The sequence below is a fragment of the Varroa jacobsoni genome, unplaced genomic scaffold (genome assembly GCF_002532875.2).
Source record: "Varroa jacobsoni isolate VJ856 unplaced genomic scaffold, vjacob_1.0 contig04257, whole genome shotgun sequence".
NCBI classification, from domain to species: Eukaryota; Metazoa; Arthropoda; class Arachnida; order Mesostigmata; family Varroidae; genus Varroa; species Varroa jacobsoni.
Window position 1 is genome coordinate 1 of NW_019215203.1, and position 21,664 is coordinate 21,664.

General features: G+C 39.4%; 2 protein-coding genes across 2 annotated transcripts; both read right to left on the reverse strand.

The window, feature by feature from the left end:
- Nucleotides 1-224: 224 nt before the first annotated feature.
- Nucleotides 225-21,664, reverse strand: LOC111273018 (uncharacterized). The gene is made up of 8 exons (XM_086973470.1): nucleotides 21,387-21,664; nucleotides 20,889-21,080; nucleotides 11,008-11,400; nucleotides 8,999-9,544; nucleotides 6,356-6,795; nucleotides 3,522-3,631; nucleotides 2,920-3,071; nucleotides 225-2,507 (listed from the first exon to the last, which is right to left on the reverse strand). The coding sequence occupies exons 1-8, from the start codon at nucleotides 21,534-21,536 to the stop codon at nucleotides 2,379-2,381; spliced, it is 2,112 nt and encodes a 703-aa protein (XP_086829596.1). The 5' UTR covers nucleotides 21,537-21,664; the 3' UTR covers nucleotides 225-2,378.
- Nucleotides 15,224-17,872, reverse strand: LOC111273017 (uncharacterized). The gene is made up of 2 exons (XM_086973469.1): nucleotides 17,674-17,872; nucleotides 15,224-17,398 (listed from the first exon to the last, which is right to left on the reverse strand). The coding sequence occupies exons 1-2, from the start codon at nucleotides 17,825-17,827 to the stop codon at nucleotides 17,208-17,210; spliced, it is 345 nt and encodes a 114-aa protein (XP_086829595.1). The 5' UTR covers nucleotides 17,828-17,872; the 3' UTR covers nucleotides 15,224-17,207.

A 21,664-nucleotide genomic window follows, 5' to 3' on the forward strand; every position in this document is an offset into this window, starting at 1 on the left:
ATCAAATAGAATAGTTCACTAACAGTATCAATGAATATAATGATAAGCAGTGATCGCCAATAGTATGGCAATATAATATAAATGACTAAATCGACCAGCATCAGAAAAAACTTTTATATTTTTTTTGACTAGTGTCAATATGTGACCACCGTGTTCCACTGCAATCGACAATAGCAGAGGCTGGAAAATACGTCAGAACGTCTGAAAAAGCTTGGTTTGTGTATCAACACCGAACGTACAATTAGATCTGTCCATTAGAACAAGCTCCTAGATTCAGCGTAACAGACTCTAGCAAGGAGTTGGGTCGTCACTCTATCTATCTCCTGATTTTCATTTCGATTTGTTCTTTCCTTCTCTATATCCATTTACCCTCTATCCTTAGTAAATTAACTAACATAGAGTAATCTCTATAACAACAATACAATTATAATTAATTATTAATAAAAATAATAGTCGTAATTGCTAAGAGTGGAAGTAGCTGCTTCTGGATTATATATTGATAGGAGTAACAGTCATATACTCGAATATATATATATATATATATATATAGATATGTATATATATATATTACTTCTTACACGTTACGTATATATTACATGTGATAGCAGAGGAGACTAATTGGAACTGATCAGCTTCCAACGGTGATTGCCACATCTGAACGACTTTAGTCGTTGTTGACTTTCATCCAAATAACTCTAAGATACTCGCGCATGCACACAAACATTGCTCATCGGGGCTGTTGATGTATTCGACGATTCAGCCACAACAGAGACCACGTCAATTTTTCCCTGGTCTTAGTTAGTCGTAAGCGAATTTTCCATGACGCTTTGAAATGGGAAGGGGCTGCACACATGATTACTTACTATTATTGACCAAAGTCGAAACATGTCAGAGAACTGGCTCGGTATATGACGTTTCCTCTATCACTCATTTTGATCGCTTCTTCTTCCTTTATCTCAGTTTTACATACGCATATATATTATCAATTTATTTTTTGTTTTTATATATAATGTATATAGTTCAATGAAAGAGGTCGGCTTGACACTATGCAATACTTCGTTACCAGTTGCGATGATATCCTGCTCACAGATCGTGACAGGGCCAAGCACGAATCAATCTCGCCGGCCACAGACACGCGTGCCGGAAGCGGCCATTCACGGGGTTCGCGGGTTCGATTCCCGGCGTTCGCGACTGAGGTTTCAATTTTTTTACAGCAGCAACACCAAGAACGTTTATTCCGTTAGCCATTACTTTAAACTATACCACTACTATCATAAATATAACGGTGTACACACCCAGGGCGCTATCCCCACACGAAGCTGCTGCAGTGAACTCCGACGTCTGCGCCTGCGTGTTTGTGCACCGGGACCTCCCAGTGGCTTTGTAAGCAGAATTTCCACCATGTACTGCAATTTCGCTTATAGAAACCTCGAGCTGCATTTGTGAAACGTAAGTCTATTGATACGTCTGGATGGCTACATTATACGTGACTAAGCAAGCAATTCAAGCAAGATTCGTTCCAAAAATTGAAAACGTTTATAGATACGCTGTGAACAGATTTCGGATTGCTCACAAAATGGCGCTCACGGTAGGAACAGAGAAAAACGCTCCGTGCTAATCGCTTCGTGATACACTGCCTACGCACGGAACTGTCTTGCACCAGAATAAAGCTCAGTTCCTCGAATGTATTGCGTACGTGAAAAGCCAATGCCATTCGCAAAGCGTTTGTTCCTCTGCTGCGTTTCCTTCTAAGCTCGTACGAAAGGTCCTCCAGAGCTCACTCAATATGTTTGTAAGTATCAATGTTACGTATGCCCGCTCATATCAATATTCGCGAGCGAGAAATTTTCTCCACTTCTGAACGACCCTTCTAAGAAATATTACTACTTCCCGAACCAGCGTTCATAATCGAAGTGAAAATAATATAAGAATAACCGAATATAAATGACAGAGTTCGCTGAATGTAGGTAAGCCCGAGCCAGGCTTGCTTCTGTTCTTGATGAGACTTCTTAGATCGTTGCGCGTTTGTCCTTGGCTTTTACTTTTTGTACAAAGGATTAACAGCCTTGTCGATGTGCAGAACGTAAATTTGGAGACTTCTAAAAGTCGTACTTCACTCAGGTTGAACAATGATCAAATGCCTAAACGATCCTGGGAAAAAGCTGACTAGGGTTTTTTTTTATTCAACGACACGAAGATCTGTAGCCACATTCTGAGCTATTACAACGAGCTTTATGATGACACGCGGCTCAAGATGGCTGATGATGCTGATACCGCTAACTCTGACCTTGGCCTTCATTTCCATTAATAGCTGTTGCTTGTTGATCATTTCTGTAGTCGACACTTTTTGATAATGGGCGTAGATAATCGTGAGACGTTCAGGCGTTCGAGTGGTTACGCTCTTCATGTAGTCGCATGGCCCCCGAGGAGGCAAAGGTTTTGTCACAATGATGACAGCTGAAGGGTCGTTCGCCGGTATGTTTCGCTCGCATGTGTGAGTCCAGTACCTGGAATTAAACGAATTAAGTAAATACACACAAGTAATCATCGATTACCAGAAGGTCGCCCTGATTTGTGTATGATAATGTGGGAGTTTCCCTACTAACCTCTGAACATCGCATGCTTGGACCTTGCTTCAGAACCAAGCCTTGACAACTGAACGCTGAAAAGAAATGTTTCGAATATCACGTCTGGTCCTGCCCTTAAGCATCACTTTAGACGGCTAGCCCCTTCAAGCACGAAACGAAGTGCGTCTACGCTTAGTTTCAAACCTATACTATCACGTCATCCTGAATCTAGTAGACATATAGTGGTACATCATGCCATAACGGTTGGGGTAACATGATAACAAGTTGCCTCATACATAAAACGAACGCATGAGTACCGATCTTTCACTTAGCTTTGTGTTGCCATGCTTACCTGCTTGGTGGATAACCATCGGCCACACAACAGGCACTGATACTTCTTGCGAGTCCACTCCATCGTTGATTGCTGGGAACCAAGCGACCCAAACAGCGCCCACTGATCACCTCCCCCGCCAGCCCCGGTTCCACCTCCACCAATATCTCCTCCTGCGGAGAAATTAACGCTCATGATAAAAGCAGTTAACAATATCTTTATTATGTTCAATTTTCCGTCGAATAAAGACATCCCTGCATGTCTACTTCCGTCTATTAAGAAACAGATGATTTATTTTGCTAATAATTCACTACATGTTAGATCATTTAGTTTCATATGTGAGTCGAGTTTAAGTGAAGAGCGTCGATTTGAAGCAGACGATTTTATTATTACGGTTGTGCCTATGGTTTTGTTGAAAAAAAAATCGAAAGAAGAACCGTATAGGGTCAAGCACTGTATTGAGGGCTCGATGATTGCCCCCAATATTAATAACAATACGGGTAGCGAACTAGCCCTCCATTGCTGATGACCAATCTGTGTGTGGATCATTTAGGTTATATATGTATAGAACGATGGTTCCTCTAAGGAGCTACAAAAATTCAGCGGCTTTGCAACGAATCAACCGCGAGCAGTCTTCGTAAAATCATCTTGTATGAGGAATTTTCGATAGGGAAGGAGCTTTTGATAAGCCGGCGATGCTTCGATTCCCAGCTGTACTTCGTGCTCAGGTTTTCTGTAAGAATAAAGCTCATTAGCAACATTCTATAGGCCTAACTCGACATGATGACTATTATTATCTATTTCATCACACTCAAATGAACAGATTTAGGCTTTACATCTGTACCAGAAGCCATACCAATCACAGATAGATTTAAACATGTGAAAATAACAACATATTCATGATGTACAACAGTCTTTATTACACGCTTGAACTTCTTCTTCTATATGTGTAGCAGTTACAATGACAATTACAGTAGCTTTTTATAAGCTTTACAGGTCATGATGTTATCACTATATGTTGACTCTATTTCGCTACCGTCTATAAGTTCGTTTCTCTATGATAGGTATACTCTAATTATAAATACAACTGTTGTCGTCGTTGTTGTTGTTATTGTTTGTAACTAACTTTTGTCTACTTCGCTTATACGCCTATTGTGTTTCGTCTATGACTTCCTACAGTGGCTCTGGTTTACTATGGCTTTATTAAACCCGCCCGGACTAGATTTACATTGTCACCCATTTCCCTAGACCGCATTTCTACTGGGACTTCCTCGCGGTTTCATCGACGTCTCTTTTTTCCCTATATACCCCTTGAAATATTCGCTTTTAAATAATGGTCGTTTTGTTATTATGATACGTTGATAATAATATGATTAGCAAATTCATGTCGAAAATTTACGAGCATTCGTTCATAAATATGAAAGTGATCAGCAGCTTCCAGACCGTTCGGCAGATTTCGTCGATAAATTATATATATATATATATATATATATATATATATGCGATTGTTCCCGTCTTATTTAACCGTTTACGCGAACTAAGACCACACAGACCAGCTTGGCTGCATTTGCAGCGACTAAATTTTACCTTTAGGTTTGCTCACCAGAATCTAGTTCGTCTGGATATATATATATATATATACATATAATGGTACATAGGTTAGGCTGCAGCAGTCGCCTGCGAACGGCGTCTCTTAACTTCATATATATATGTATATACTTTTTAGCTCTATTTATGTATATGTGTGGCGTCGGTTGTATCTCAGCAACAGAACGAAAATAACAGAAACGACCAGAAAGGGAGTATGTACAGATATACTCAATCACACATTCCTATAGAACATGTGTGTAATATAAATATATATCTAACCGATCGTAGACAGGAAAAAACAAAGCGAAAAAAAAAAAATGTTGTATATATTCACCTTTACATAATATAACTTCTAATAGCAATTCAGTCGCGATATCTTTGTCTATGTTCACAATTATTTGCATTTTTGAGAAAACGCAACTACACAGAGCGACCATATTTGGCCAAAGTGTTCTCGTAATAAATCTATGCTAATAATAAAAAATAATAAATAAAAGATAAGAAAAAAATAATAAATAAAATAACTAATGCTCAAGACTGTGAGGAATATCTAAACTGAAATGTCTATGCGAAACGATGTTTTTTTACAAAAGCGAAAGCATTATTAATATTTACTGTATAACGAGGTAGAGAAGGTAGACAATTGTACGTAAAAAACAATCTATCATAAAAATGATGCGAACGATGATCTATTGGATCTTGTTTTGTTGTTAGGACCGATTCTGTCCTTGTAATTTATGTGACACTAGGTATCAGTGAGGCCCTTATAGTTCGATTACCCCATGTAAAGCGAACATCTTCATTGTGTGTTTCCCTATACGACCAAAAGCTACCGCATAGATATAATCGTGATGTTTCATACTGTATTCTTGTGATGGCTGTTGAGGAGTCTGCCTTGTGACTACACCTGCAACCCATTTGTTGCCTTTATATCTTTAAATAATTATTATATTATTTTAGGGTAAGTTCAGCAGAGCCATCTAAGGTAAACACTCTAGTGGGAGCAAGTCGTTGACGTTTATCAAACAGCTAATTGCATAAAGTTGTTCACACAAAAAAAATAGCCTGAAGGGTTCAAAGAAGTTCTCGGACCGACTACTGATCATAGGGGCACATTTCAAAATCCTAATTAAAGAAGTTGTTAACTTGTAGGCTATTTCGTCTTTCCTTCTTTTCTCCTGTCATCGTTTGGCTAACTGGCAGCAGACGCGGAAACAAATCACTTCTTTCCTCTTACATCGAGCTAGCATATTACTACCCATTACTAATATCGGTAGTATTTAATTATATCATCATTCTTACCATTGCTATGAATATTAAATTCGCATATATATATATGCGATATCGCAATTATCCAATTTTTTCATTCAGAACTTAACTACGCTGTGCTCAGCGGGGCCACTAGCCATCAATCAAAATGAAACACTGTAAAGCATCGGTAATTTGTGTGAGATGAACCCATTGCAAAAGCATTTCAAGAGTTCCACCACATCCCGTTACAGACAGGTGTAATCCATACGTTTGTGTTTGTGTGTGTGTGCGTGCGTGCGTGTGTGTGTGTGTGTGTAATGGCCAACACTGTCTCTGGCTTAAGTTAAGGTCACTCCAAATGGGCGTCAACAACTTCTCCGACGAGTATTGTTCGCCGCATTATTTTCTGTGTTATCGTACCGCGAAGCCCAATTTGCTGTGTTGCTGTTGTTATTGTTTCGACATTTGTTGTTCAGTACACTCTTGATTCTGAAGCTGCCGCCGTTATTGACGTTGAAGGTAGTGCGGCTTCGTTAACACGAAAATTGAATTGGCAGCGAACGCGTGATAACAAGTAACGACTTATAGTGCACCTCGTTAAGGGTGCGGCTAATGCATCCCATGGCTACGTTGTTCGTGCAGACGAAGCGCCGGCGTCGTAGCAAACGCTCGACCACACACGTGACATCTATACGGTCGCTCTCCTGTATGCCTCGAGCGGATATGTCCTTCAAGCGCTTGTTTCCCGCTCATCCAACGTGCACAAAGGGTACATTGAACTCGACGAGCTCCAGCTAAGTTGCATTCGAGTACGACCGATGCCGATGGCGGGGCTGCAAGTCCACCTGACGATCCCCCAAACACCGCAAGTGGTTCTATCGTCCAGTCAGAAGCGTCAGTAGTCGCTGATCCCCGGCGACCTGGAGAACCTGAAAGATCGTGCTGCTTCTCTCCTTTTTTTCCCGTTGATCCTAAAAAAATAAGGCGGTAAATATTGTCAGATCGAAGGAAAAGATATATATATATATGTACATTGAGAAAAGATCGACTAAGACTCGATAACATTTAGAATGATGCTATATATATATATATATATTATGCGTGTGCCTCATCATCAATCAGTGCCTGATCATTCAATTCAGCTACCGTTAGCGTATACGTAAAGTAATTTCCAACCTGCGTATGTACAAGATCAGTTATAGTTATACTTGACTATATGATATCTATTATAGGATCAACCAGTTAAACCCAGAGTGTTCTATCGGTGCCGATACAACGTTGAAGACTCCTACGGTAGTCACAGCTGCTAGTCGTGTAGAATTGACAGAAGATCAGCTACCAGTTTAGACCGATGTGCTTCCAATAAAATGGGTAGATTGTGCCCGGTTATGATAATGAGGCTAGCTGAGTTGACAATTCGTTCCGAATAATCAGTCACTTTATTTGGGACGCAATAAAATATGAGCAGCAACAACTGATACATGGCTAAATTTTGCCATTGCAAAATCTGCGGTCGCCTGTGCAGGAGTCGAACAGCGTCGCGCCGATGTCCACCCATCCTCAAACGGCCGTACACGCTCACCTCTGTACAGTGTAATATTTCTAACCTTTAATGTACAGTTTTTCTTCTCTTGTTATTCTCTTTTTTTGTGTGTTTCATTCGTTCCACTTGTATGCGTTTAAAAAGTCTCAGTGGACCCGGACGTATTTTCGCATTTCGATTAGAAAGTTGCCTGAAGAGAAAAATGCTGTTAAGTACGATCCGTAAGTAATCCGCATATTACATTGACTTGTGTGTGCCTTATGACTAGTAAAATAGGACATTCAACTTAAAAGTATCTTGATCTAAAAACAATATAAAACAAGGACCTGTTTTGATAACGAATTGTTTATTTTAGACAGTATAAAACCTGTGTGTGGTGTATGTGTGTGCATGTCTACAACTGTAAGACTTGCGCCTACTCACAGCTGGCCAATGGACTTAACGGGTGCACACTGACTGTCTGTCTGTACTAAACTTCTTTTCAATCTACCTTTTGTCCATATAATCTGACTGTTCATTCATCTTATGACTTTTATACATACCATTCGAGAGGCCTTCTACCTCTGCCTCTTATACACGGGCTTTCAAAGAAAGTTTCGCATATCGCCTACACAATCTAAACTCCATAGCTTAATTTGTACTATCTACCCAATCTATCAAATTTTTTCTTTGACGAAGGTCAAGGCTTCGGCGTCGCTATACCCGAAAAAAAAAATCGAAGCGATTATTATCAGCTCAAATACGAGAGTAATACCAACCGTTATTTCAAGAGGCAGACCTTTCTTTTCTACATCGTTTCAATATTAAAGAAAATTTAACCCACGCTCAGATAGATTTCAATTAAATTCAAAGCTGAATATTACAGCGTGTGTCCCACGAAACCCACACTCTCAAGAGCTGCCTCACCTTTTTTTTTACAACAACAGTTGCCGGAATAGACTTCCAAGCCAGGTAAAGCTGGCGTATAATAAGCCTTGCTTCGTTTACACGTCATCATGAAAGTCTACACATGTATATTGGGTTTTTTTTTCTGTGGTTTAGCCGTCGACAACTGGTTAGAGATCGCTAGATACTCGGTGACATGCGCAAGTCCGGTCCTTAATATAAGCATACCAAATCAGCTCCTGACTTCACCGCAGTACACTCATAGCTTCACCGTAATATATATATATACATATACATATATATATATATATACAGTGTACAATGCCGCTATGATTTATTTCTCTCGATGCTTTGGAAAGAATTCTAAACGACGCTATCTTAACAAGTGCGACGAAAGCACAGTATAAAGATTTTCAAAAGCGCATCAATCCGAACTAACGTCGCCCCTCCTTCTGGTCAAGTAATAGGTGATCATTAGCGTGATATTGTATCGACAACCGTATATGCACAGGCATACATATAGGCCTGGTCCTAGATCCTTCTCTGCTCCCCCCTTCCACCCCCACTTCTCAAACAATACATTGTAATTTGTACATCCTATATTTAGGCATATAGAAAAAATATATATATATTATATATTTATGATTTGTATTGCACAGCGGGTTTTCTCCTAATGGAGACGACATGCTTTGTACAAGCCGACAACATTTGATTTCCCTGCAGCAATAGGTACTACTGGGTCTTTGAGCTGAACGTGCCAAATGGTTCGTAAAACGCTCCGTGACCACTTGGCATGGCCACTTACCGAGTGGAACGTCATTTATTGGCCTAGATCTCTTGGTTGTACTTTTCGGGATGGTGCCTCTTCATATGCATCCCTCGTGTATTCGGCGCACAAAACACTTTCGAGCAGAAGAAGCACTTGTAAGGCTTCTCTCGAGTATGTGCTGATCGTATGTGATTTTCTAGATTGCGCCGATTAGCAAATTTTCGCAAACAAATGAGACATTGGTGTTTTAACTGACATGAACTGGTACGCGCTGTTTCGTGAATCACTACCGATTGTGTTGTAAATTGCTCAATACTGGCCGCCGGATTGAACCGCGTACACTCGTAACCGTCTAAATAGGGTCCGTAGCCTTGGCAGGACGTTGATGAAGGTAAAGAGCTCTGATGTCCTGGACTAGACAGCTGATTTACAGAACGAGCAGACTTGGGAGAAGTACCGACGGCTGCGGGGACGAATTTGACATTGGCAAAGTGGGAAAGGACCCACGTAAATGGATAAGAGATCATAACGATGTGGACGCATAGCGGACATGAAACACGAGGAACCGATCCATTAGTTTGGTTGCAGCTATTGCTGTTGGCGTGGCATCAATCCGATGATAGTAACGATTCGAAAATAACTTTTAAGGGTCTCCTTCCCCTTTTCGACGAATGTTATTTACATTAGCATCTCACCGATAGTACATTTTTTTTTTTTATTATTCTTCAACATACATAACAAATAGGCCAAGGTTAGATGGATAGCAATGTAATAATTCAAATTTAATAAGCTAATAAAAAATTCCAGACAAATCTCTTTAGACACATAAATAAAGCATTTATTTCCCGCAAGCAACAGATCTTACAAGATTTGTAGTGGATCGCTGCTCCTATAAATAAACTCGGAACTTTTATTTAGAATACTTCTATTTACGAATAAACGAATGCTTCACATCAGTGAACATTGGGGTGGTATCATATCTGAAAGAAGAGAAGACAAATTAGATAAAATAACATGCACAACTTCGCGGTCTGCGTCACGTATCTGGGCGTAAACCCTTAACTTACTAGTGAATGGAGAACAAAATTATCATGGAATACTCTGTTTCATATCGATGTTTCTATCAAGAGCTTTTATTTTAATTTGGGCATAGAATAATTTTGCACAACAAATGCCAACGGCCGGATTTGGTTGGCGCCTTAATATTTATGTCCGTCCGTCGCGATTCATAACGCCAAGAATAGCTCCCTATCTACAGAAATAATAATAATAAAAATAATATAAATCGTAGATATATATTTTTTAATTAACAACGAGTATATCATTATGAGCTGACCTATAAAAGTAGGCCTATTGCATCGTTAAAACGGTGACAAATGGTTGGCAATATGTTTCACTTCGTATAGTTCATTACAGTTTCTTCTACCTAGTTTAGGCACTTTGACATCGAGTATTTTCGTTATTGGTTTTGGTCGTCCTAGTTTTGCTGTGTGTGTGTAAACTTCATTTAACCCGACAACCTGACCACCGGGTACTACTTGGTCCGTACACTGAAAACCACTGATTTACAACTATATATCTATATATATATAACCTAAATGTCTGAGTATAACGTTCGATAAAGAAAATGTCGGGTTTCCGACAATAATTGCACAGCGATGACAAAAAAGGTACATTTGTTTCATGCAAGCAATAACGGCCTCAAGGAGCTCTTCTTCGAGGTCCACACAATTTCCTTCTTTCTTGCGAACAGAACCTACAAAAAGATATATATATATATATATAGTGTCTGCCTTCTGCTATGACCCATGTCTCGATCTCGGTCACCTCTTATCGATTCTAAGTTCCTACGAGAAAACATCTCGCTCTCACAGTTTAATACAATGTTAGATATCTAGCCATGTATAACCGACTTGGGCAAGTTCGAACATCTCAGCTCTCTCGTACTTCCCACAGATCCAGTGCTCACAATGTTCTGTTTACGCCGCGCAACGACACGTATGTATAGCAGATAAGTTATACCTCAACGGACTGTAGCAGTGTCGATATTCTACCCATCTCTCAACTTTCACAAATCGGTTAGCGACATCGAGACGGTTTGTAACAGATCAAAATGGCGAACTTTAACGTGCCGATGTAGTGAACTTTTCTGATTGAACGTCATACTGCAATGCAGACAGGCAAAAGGCCGCTCGCCTGTATGGATGCGTTCATGTCGGATCAACTTGTTCTTGTCGACGAACAATTTGTCGCAAAACTGGCATCGATGACCTTTGTGCATTGAGTGGGCATCGACATGCCGATGAAAGCTGCTGGCACAATTTGTACGATACGTACAAAGCTGGCATGCATAACGGAACTTGTCTGGTGAATCATCGTCCATGTAAAACTGATCCATCACATTGCGATTGGCGTCTTCCGAGCAGCTCTGTCCCGACATGAACTCTGTTAAAAGAGGCGCATATTAATGATTTAGGTCAACGGTTCCGCTTCGTCTGCCTACGTATATCCCGACCGATAAGATAGACCAACAGTAAGTGTAAGTAATTTCATCAATGCTATAGCAGTAGTATAAGTTATTCGAACTGGACCAGCAGTCATTTCTCTACAAGCATTTTTAGGCAAAAATCATTGCGCTGTTATGGGGCGAATCACATCCAGCGGGTCGTTGAACGCATAACGTTAGTTGAAGCCTGGCATCGTAGTCAGCTCTCATTGGTAGCCTTGTGTTAATTAGGATAGTGCGGTCATACGCGTAAGTAAAATGCGTAGTGAAGGTATAAAGAGTAAGGACATTCGTTTGTTTTTCTCGCCGATTTCTATTTTTTGAAATAGTCTTTATTTTTACTTATCTATCTAACGCACGTTTAAATCTTTAAATCCAAAGATATGTATGAAGCTGCTTCAACTCATGATTGAATTTTCTATCCATGTAGTGCATACATACTCCACAGTTTCAGTACTTCATATCACATGATGCATAGTGTAATTTTTATATTGGCTGTACACCATGTAAAAGATCTTCGTGTATTCAATGTCTTTTCTTCTAATGTCGAAGTATGATAGTGTCTAACCGCAGCAACGGTACACCATTGCAAACAACACAAAATGGAAATTTACGGTGCCAGCAACAGGTGGAAACATCTATTTTGCCTACGTTTTTCTTCTAATTAAATTTTGATACGCGCCGTTAGGAAAGGAATTATTTTACTCTTTCAACAAAGCGATTCGAAGAGAAACTACCTGTCGGATACATCGATCTCATATAGCCGATATAAACTGAAACTACATTTATGGATGCGCGGGGTACTACTACAGAAACGTGATTGTATGCGTATCAGTACGACGGCAAGGATACCCGAAGATCTACACTGACGATCGATGATTCCAATGAGGCCGCACATTATTCCCAATCGCTCTCGTTTTGGCAGTATCAATCTCCACCAATCAGCTACCTATCAAAAACTTACTTTCCGATATAATTGTTGTCTATTTTTCTCAAGTGATATTAAAAGTATGGCTCTCTCGAATAGATAGACATATGCTAATAGACCTAATGACATGGCTCTGGTTATGTCTAAGGACTCATGACCTTTTGGCGAGCGACTTTGGTGTTGTCATTGTGAGTATTACGTGGACGGTCACTAGAACGCTTACTTCTCACAGCGCACGATTTATTCGTCCATTAATATCAAAGACTGAGTCAGAAACGCGTGAATGGAACGCTCGTTGAGCTGAACTAGGGGGGTCCTTGTTAGTCCCAGCAAATGTCACCCTGTCTTTTTAACTAGTCGAAGTTGGATTTTGGCGCCTGAAAGTAGATAAACACTTAGTATGGTCCAAACTGACTGTATGCAAATAATAAAATCCGATCTTGAAAACTATATCACAATCACCCGAAGGTCACTCTGACATTTTATTAACTTTTATGATAGGTGGTACCGTTTTTTCCTTTTAACACCGACGATCAGTGTAATTCAAAGCTTCTTTCAGTACTCGTCGTCACAGGTTTTAGTTTTACAAATTACGTTTACTAGCATAAGAAAAACACACGAAAACTCATGCGAATGTTTTTTTTTTTCTATTATTATCAACACTAGGTGGTTGCTCGTGCGGGAAAAGACGTGTTTTGATTCCGAAGCTTTTCTGTCGAACAACTGACTACCCCGAAATGTTCATCGCCTTCTGCAAGCTTTTACCATGTTAGCGGCAATAAAATCCTGATAGAATTTTCCATACGATCAATATAAACTGTGAATTTTTAAGGCTAGTTCTAGTGTTTCTAAGGCATACAACAATATAAGTTGCTGTTAAGACTTTGCCACTGGAGCAGCATTTGATGTTTTAAGCGATTAAGGTCGCGACCTTATGTTATGCCTGGTTTATTATTATGATAATGCGTCACATGAATTCAATTGGTGGGTCACGTTTTGAAGATATTTACAATTTTAAAAAAAGAGTATTTCGAAAACGTTGTTTTTGCTGGTAAGGGAATAATTGGAAAACCTAGCAATTCATATTATGATACCCTTCCCATATATATATATATATATATATATATATATCGCACATAATATTGTCAGATTTCCTATAAATAGTAGTAATAAATAATCAACTAGTAGTTTCCGAAAAAAATGATACTACATATTATATTTATCTTCGTCTTAGCTCTTTTATTTAGTCTCAACATTGACCCGGATCCAATCAAATTAGTAGTTGGTAAAAGTCCGCCACCCCGCCGCCCGTCGACGATTTGCCTCATTGTATTTCTAGTTTTGCCTACGTAGTCAATCGACATCCTTAGCCATAATTACAAAGGAATTTTAGTGAGAAAACACTAAAAAAGACCGGCGATGAGTAGAGGAGGGTAGATGAGCAATAAATCGCAAGTTCACTCACAAGCAGACTAGATATCGAGGCTTGACCATAGCTTCTGCGTCCCGACAGTCGGAACATTATGTTATCGAAGACCCAGGTTGATCTGGGGTGGAAACGTATTATTAGGATGTTGTAGTCTCGCCAGAAACAACCGCCCCAGCCCATATTGAACAGGCTTTATCCTGGCGCCACCCTATTAGCATAGCTACCCAAAGCTTTTATAGATGAAAAAATTGTTTAAAATGACAACGACTTCGAGTCTTGTTAACAAGTCTGAATCTGGCCCAAAAATGTCTTCGGGACCAGAAAGTCCAGCTTGATTGCCTGAGCGAAGATGAGTGGGTTTCGGGAGATGAAAAGCCACTCGCAATACCTATGTACAAGAACAACGAAGCCCCGGTCCTCTCCGCCGTTGACGCTGAAGTTGCTGCTAGTCCATCTGAGTTACTGCATCACTCAAGCTGATCAGATGTTCGACGTTTGTTTTACTTGTTAATATTAACGATCATATCAGGAACGAATTTCGACAAATGAATCGATTAGTAAGAGAAATCTCTCGTCTGCATTACGTTCTCAGCGTTCTCTGGTCTGACGTGAATCTAGTCTTTGTCATGCAGCTTTATCCGGCCTTTATCCGGCCGCAATTCATCGGACATAGGAGTTAACTTTGAAGAGCTTGTAACAGAAAGAAGTTAGGATAGAGTTAGCCAAATTGACGTGTTATACCTCGCACGTGTTGACGACCCGCTGTTGACATTTTGCGAAACTAATGTGAATGTGATCGGTTCTAGAGGAACAAAAGCATCTGTCGGTCTACGCTGTCCGTCTACGAAAACAAATCACAAAGTTTGCATTGCCTATAATCGTCTGGCACTTTTCCTTAAAATAGATATCTTTAAACACGCAATCATAGGTTTGCTTTATAGCCTTTTTCTTTTCCTTTCTTTATGTTTGTTAATGTTCTATGGGCTGATGTCATCCTGTTCCAACCAGTTCTGAACAGTAGACTCCAGGTTTGAACTTTTTTTTTGAGTATTAAAAAACAGAATTTTGAAATCTAGCCCATTTTGTCTATAGCCGAGACATATAGGATCATCTATGAATTTTTCGTTTTTGAAGGCGGGTTATGAACTCGAGCTATAGTGATAATTGTTTAAGTTTCAGATATAATCAATGCACTTTACAAACATTCTGGTACCTCGTTCACTTCATTAGAAGGCGATTAGTGCGGTGGTGGCGAAAGTGCAGTTTTTGCTATCCCAGATATCCATCTTGAGAACCTGGTCGCAAGCGAATCCTCAGAGCGAAAGGGAAAATGATAGGAACTCGTTTTATCACCTAATACTTTAGCTAAAATGCAATGCATGGCTCTTTTACCCGGATAAACTCATAACAATGACAATCAATCGTACGTACACCCTGTATTCACTTTATTTAACACATACCCCGTATTTAGACAGTGATGTCAAACAGTGTACTGTCCTCGAAAGGAAATATATAGATGTAACTCGGCAAAGTTATAAATATGATAATGCCATTACCATACCTTTTGCACAGGATAGATTAAATATTTACTAAATCTTATTTGGTATGTACAGCATGATCTTCAAACGCTATATATATATACATACAATTGCTCTCATACACGCCCACATATATCTGTGAGCACCACTTTTCTGCATCACATGTACAAAATGCTCATATTAGTTCATGTCCGTCACAATTCTGCATCTAGCCGCTAGCCTACGCAGTTGCTAAGGGTGTAAGATTATGATATTTCAAGGACTCCGATAAAAGTTTTCTACAGGATGGCGTGCCTAAACTGAGCACCTTTATTATGCTCTATTCGTAAGACAGTAGCGAAACAAAACACAAATATTTCAACGAATCTTTTTCCTGCATGCCCCGGGCATATTGTTCCTGACGGCGATATTCATTCAATACGACCACCATCCATTGCGGTTAGCGCTTCATTTGAAGACCTACCAAACCACTAACTAATAATTTCCAAAATATTCCTTATTTTCTCTGCTAAATGACTGTAACCGTGCGTCAAGCAATGTTAATAGGTGTAACCTTGTTAAAATACCTCTTAGACACTTTCAATATAAAAGATTCTAGCAGAATTACATTTTGTGCTGATAGCAGGGCCAAGGCCCAAAATCGAGCCGTAAGTACAAAGTTAGCGAAAAACGCAGGTTGGTCTGAAAAAGACTAAGCGTTAAAGCTTATCTGTGAGACTATTATATATATATATATATATATATATATATATATATATTAATTTTGCCACTGAAGATTGTTTTTTTTTATTATTTTTCAAAGCCTTCAAATCTATTGAGGATTTTTCAGTTTGTCCTTTCGGGATCTTTTTCGAACTAGCAATAACGTAGGGTTAAAAAGTAGTTTCCTCGTTAATCTTGTTAACGCTTAGCTCAGCGCGATAATAACTGACTTTCACTCGAATTACGATATTTTGCCATGATGAGATTTATTATTTAGTCCTAGAAGAAGTTGGCTTTTGTTTAGTATTGGGGATAGCGAATGAACGCATTCTAATCACGACAAACAGCCCGACAAGGTGTTTATCCATTTAAATGTACTATCTTTCCTTTCGATTTCGCTGGAGCTCACTGTCGAAAGCTACTTGGCTGACAACAAACTTTACGCATACAGAACAGAACACAGATCGGATGCGCGACTTTTCCGGCCGCTCAGGCCGAAAAATGATAATGTGAACTCCTTAAGCAATTTATGATATTTCAATTATTAACAATTTAGTACACAAAGAAAATAAATATCTTATTTATGTACATTTGTGTGATATGACGAACTAGGATAATATTTCGTGGAAGAACATTACAAAGTGGCAATGACCAACTACGGTTTGGCTTGTTGGACAGTCGTCATTGTTTTCTTTAGCGGACTCCCATTTTAATATCTATCTATGTGGATAAATTGTTTTCTGAAGGTCCATTAAAGGAATGCTTTTTACGCTATATTGTGTGACAAATGGATACCCTTCATACTTTGGAAAGAAAGCCTAAATTGTCATTGTCCTAACATCTAGCTATTACACGTTTTCGTTCCAGAAAAAGATCACAGTGCCTCTCCACGAGAGTTTAGACCATAATTAACATTTTTCTTCAAGTTCTCCCATCGAAAAGGTTCACTTAAAGAGACATTCGCACATGTTACGACGCAGACATGTCCGTTGTTGCGTTTCTTTTCTTCAACCTGCTTCTGACCGATTTGACCTGAATCATTGATTCTGTTACTAATGGCTTGTCTCGTGTTTGCCTCTGTTCGACGGAACTTCGTTTCAACTTTCGCTTCGAGTACAATTTCGCCGAAGCCGTTGAGGTGAACTATCAGTCATATGAACTTCTCCACTTAGAAATAACCGTAAGTTGAGCCAACAAAGTTTGAACAACTTGGCGCCTGACTAACTCGATTGTATTTGACAGATTTCGGTGGTGGGTGACTATGCTGAGGATTGACAAGGTTCACCACATCATCAACCAGATGAATCGTCGCTGAACACCGAAACCGTTGGTGCTCTTTGCAACGGTAATAGATTTTGTCTGTAATAACGCAGGTAACAACGATAGCGCTAAATATTAGTGCCTGCATACTAAAACATCATTCATAAACGACCCAAATACAAAAATATGTAAAACACTAATGTCTAATGTGATCGAACACAGCTGAATTTGCATTGAGTACCGTAAACGGCGTTGGTGTACATAAACATTGCGTAAGCAAGCATCGAAACGACCTATTCTTTAACAGACGACCTGCCAGGACAAACGTGCCTGGCTTATGCAATAGGCTGATTGGCACATTTCGCACAGTGTACCTTTATACGCCATGCGTTTACAATAGGTGTATCCTCCAACTCGAATCTGGGTTTCGCCAATTTTCGTCACGTTGTCCGTTACGCCCGTGTAGGATTCGTACAATGCTATTGAATCCAATCGAGTCGACTCAGTATGACTGCCAACGGGAACCATCGGCCATTTGTTAATTTCAGGCACATCTGTAATTACATTGAAATTACATATATATATATATATATATATATATACGCACACAAAAGTGCCCCATACGTAGTGCATATTTACGTGTTATTAAAGTGCGTAATTGCAACACCAGTGTTTGTCATCATATAATTAATACTCATTTCAAAAGGATCTACATAAAGAAAATATACAACCTTTCACCACTACACTGCTGTTAACAACGGGATATTGATTTATTATTCTACCGATTCACAAACTAACGCAACTGTAGCTTTTAAATATTCTGGTGTCGTCGATTTTTTTTTACGGTTTTAACCATTCCGGCTACCACGACCGACTCCGCTGAAAAAGTATATCTATTGGTGTCAGGTCTGGGGAACGGGTGGGTTATTCTATGGAACCTTTCCGTATAGATCATCTTTTCTCATTAAAATATCACCATCATTTTTGCACTACATTAAAATAATTGGCGCTTGTTTGCACACTTTTTGGGACGTCTATATATATATATATATATATATATATATATATATATATATATAGTACTAATTGAAACGTCCAGTAACAGTTCAATGGCGTGCATTGATGACGCGCTAAATCCTCTGCAACAGCTCTTTTTCTTTCATTTATATCGGATATGCTGTTTACCACTATGACTAGGATCATTTGAGCGAGAATGGTTCTTAGGAGTTTATTTGCAGGCAAGTTTTGCAAGCGACTTCAGTCTTTCTCCTGTCCCGTTGTGCGGTAACCAGGCCCAGGGCAACATTCTAGATAGTATGTCCTGTTTCCTGGGACAGGCGGTATCTGAAAGAAGAAATATGGGAATTAGTTCATATGAAATTATTACATTATATTAAAATAAAACGACGAAAGGAAACTTTTGGCTGATGAGAATTTCGCTTTCGAACGAATAATAACACGCTCTTTATATATTTAAGTTGCAAAAATGTTTTATTTCTCTCATTTAGTCATATGCTATATATGTACATACACAAACCAGCTCCCTTTATCGTTTACTTAGTTATTACCTTCGCCACAATCGTTTACATTGTAACTTAATAAGCTTCCATAATGATTAGAATAAATAGCAATATGAATAATAATTAGTAATAGTAATAGTAGTAGTAGTAGTAGTAGTAGTAGTAGTAGTAGTAGTAATTGTTGTTGTTGTTGTTGTTGTTGTTGTTGTAGTAGTAGTAGTAGTAGTAGTAGTAGTAAGAGTAGTGGTAGTGGTAGTGGTAGTGGTGGTGGTGGTGGTAGTGGTAGTGGTAGTGGTAGTGGTAGTGGTGGTAGTAGTAGTAGTAGTATTAGTAGTTATATATATCTGAATCATTCAGTTATATTGCCAGTATGCTGCTGTTTGTTACATACACTCCATACTGACTAGTATAACCATAGTTCAACAACAAATCAATTGATATTAACAAATTAGTAATTCAACTGATCTTCAATTTCACAATAAGTTATTTACATGATAATTATACGCTGAAAAAAACACCCATTTGTGTACACATTTGAACTCATTAAATTACATAACGATATAACTTCGGCAACATTGCATCATAACGCCTTAAACGATAAGTACTATTCATACAATTCCAAACAGGACATGCTGGCCCTAATGCGACACACTTCAGCATATAGACCAGAACAGAAAGTGTCCTATGGTACAGTTATTAATCAACAGAACAAACAAAAAAAAGACCTTTGTAAGGTAGCATTTTTTTGACCAGGCAGAGAGTACGTCTGACCGCTTTAGTTGGTCGCCGAAATTGGCGTCCTCCTCATATGCGTCCGTGCCGATGAAAAAAATCAATGCAAGAACGCATTGCAACGCAGTAAAAAGACATAAGACTAGATATGTTTAAATTGACTAGCTAGAAAAGAGGGTAAAAGCACCATACGCGTTGAAGTGAGAAACACTACGTTTCCGATATCGGTTTATATGTAAAAGCAACCAATCATAACAAAAGCTGTAATGAACCTTCATATAGTTATACAATGGTTTTAGCGAGCTGGAGAGTATTTGTCGCAACGTTTAATAATAGTTACGTATTGGTTTAATACTCTACTTTTTGCAATTTTCTTGAATGCCAAGTGTTTACGAGGCACAAAACTATACGGCGGCCATTCATCTAGCTGGAATCTGTTCGCGCGCCGCTTGTCGACAGCTGAGTAGCCGTGTTTTCTCTACTGTTATCTAGACGATTGACATTTGTTTGTTGTGAGTTTAGAACACACGCTTCGCCTTAGGTAGCTACCTACTTATAAAATTGTAATAGTTTAATTTAATAGGTAAATGTCCTTCTGGTAACGACTAAAACAGTAACTTCAACAGAACAAAATGGCCACTTTGACATACTTAATCGAATACACCTAAGTGTAAATAAAGAATAATAGGTAAATGTATGAGATCATTCGTTACCGAATCAAAACTAAACCGATTTCATTAAAAAACGCAACTTAAGATCCGCTCATAAAATAAATTCAACCGATAACTACGGAAAATTTGCGCCAGCGTTCACGTGGTGCACTCTTTGCAAAGGAAACGCTTCCGTTCTGAAGCTATATACCTGCAAAGATGCTAGAACGAGAGCTTCCAGCATACGGAGTTACGATCTAGAGACATGATCATGCTGCCCTCCTTATTGAAACATTTCTCTCTCATCATTATTCTACTGACATTCTCACTGTGATTTAGAACAGCTCATCGAGATGGCACACATGCCGAGATCATAACTTAAAATCGGATTTGCTATAGTCTGTAAAAACTGAAGACGTCCGAGTGCGGCGCGGCCGATTGTTATGACTAACTACTACATCATTGACGATCTTTCTTGAAGAACAGCCTTCCTGCCTTTTTTTCTGACGAATTCCTATAAAGGTAGCATTTTAGTTCAGCCGAACCTGACCTTAAAGCCCTTCCTAAACGAGAAGTCGCACTCTACTGACAATTCGGCTGCTTAAGAGCATCACCATCTAAAACACCCTAACCGACAGCCTCGTACTGTTATTCTGATGCTGCACGCAAAGGTAGTTGCTAGGTCTATTTCAGTCGGTAGATGTTATCTTCTGTGAAATGTGTGTTCTTCATGTGACCCTTTAAGTCGATGTAGCGATGGAATCGCTCAGGGCACATCGTACATCGAAAGGGTTGCTCGGGTCCCGCGTGAGATTTTAGGTGGCCGTTCATGTTTGAGCGATCGCTGAACCGGCGTTTACAGATCGGACATTCGTACGGCTGTAATAAGGTCATGATACGAAACACACGAACAACAAGTTGGTCGGTTTTAGCACAACGGAAAGTGTCAAAATAGGCAAGGGATGTATGTGTCTATCTATGTGTCGAAAGAATCCCCGGTACACATTTAGATTATGCGACCGCACCAGCTTCTAAGAAACGGCAGTATTATCATTTCCAAACAAAATTTGACATTTAAAGGTTTCCGCATTCTTCAGTGAAGAAGGAAAAGAACCTAAAAAAATCCATCGATAAATGGGCTAACGTGAAAAATCTAATCGAGTACAGCCGAAGTTTGCAACGTACCTTTTCACCGGTGTGAATTCGTAGATGGACTTTTAGATTGAATCGAGTACTGAAGCTTTTTCCACAATAAGTGCACGATAATCCCAAACTAGAGACAGCCACTTCGGGTAGGATTGGTTCGCCGGCAAGCCCGTCAACAGGACCGCCCATTTCCTGTATGAGTCCCCACACGGCGCTCTTGTCGTCCTGAAGCTCTTCTTCGTCCAAAACCACCACCTCCACTACTCCGTAAAAACGCGTAACGCGTTTCGGAGCAGATGTCCAGTCCCAAGTTAAGC

Bases quoted from the DNA above. Each gene is read 5' to 3' on its own strand.
- LOC111273018 (XM_086973470.1), bottom strand. From the start codon at position 21,536: ATGGGCGGTCCTGTTGACGGGCTTGCCGGCGAACCAATCCTACCCGAA. The intron at 21,081-21,386 runs GTACGTTGCAAA...ACCTTATTACAG, and splicing joins GAATTCACACCGGTGAAAAG to CCGTACGAATGTCCGATCTG. The intron at 3,072-3,521 runs GTTGATTCGTTG...ATTTCTCCGCAG, and splicing joins TTTTACGAAGACTGCTCGCG to GAGGAGATATTGGTGGAGGT.
- LOC111273017 (XM_086973469.1), bottom strand. From the start codon at position 17,827: ATGGTTCCCGTTGGCAGTCATACTGAGTCGACTCGATTGGATTCAATA. The intron at 17,399-17,673 runs GTACACTGTGCG...GCGTTATTACAG, and splicing joins TAAACGCATGGCGTATAAAG to ACAAAATCTATTACCGTTGC.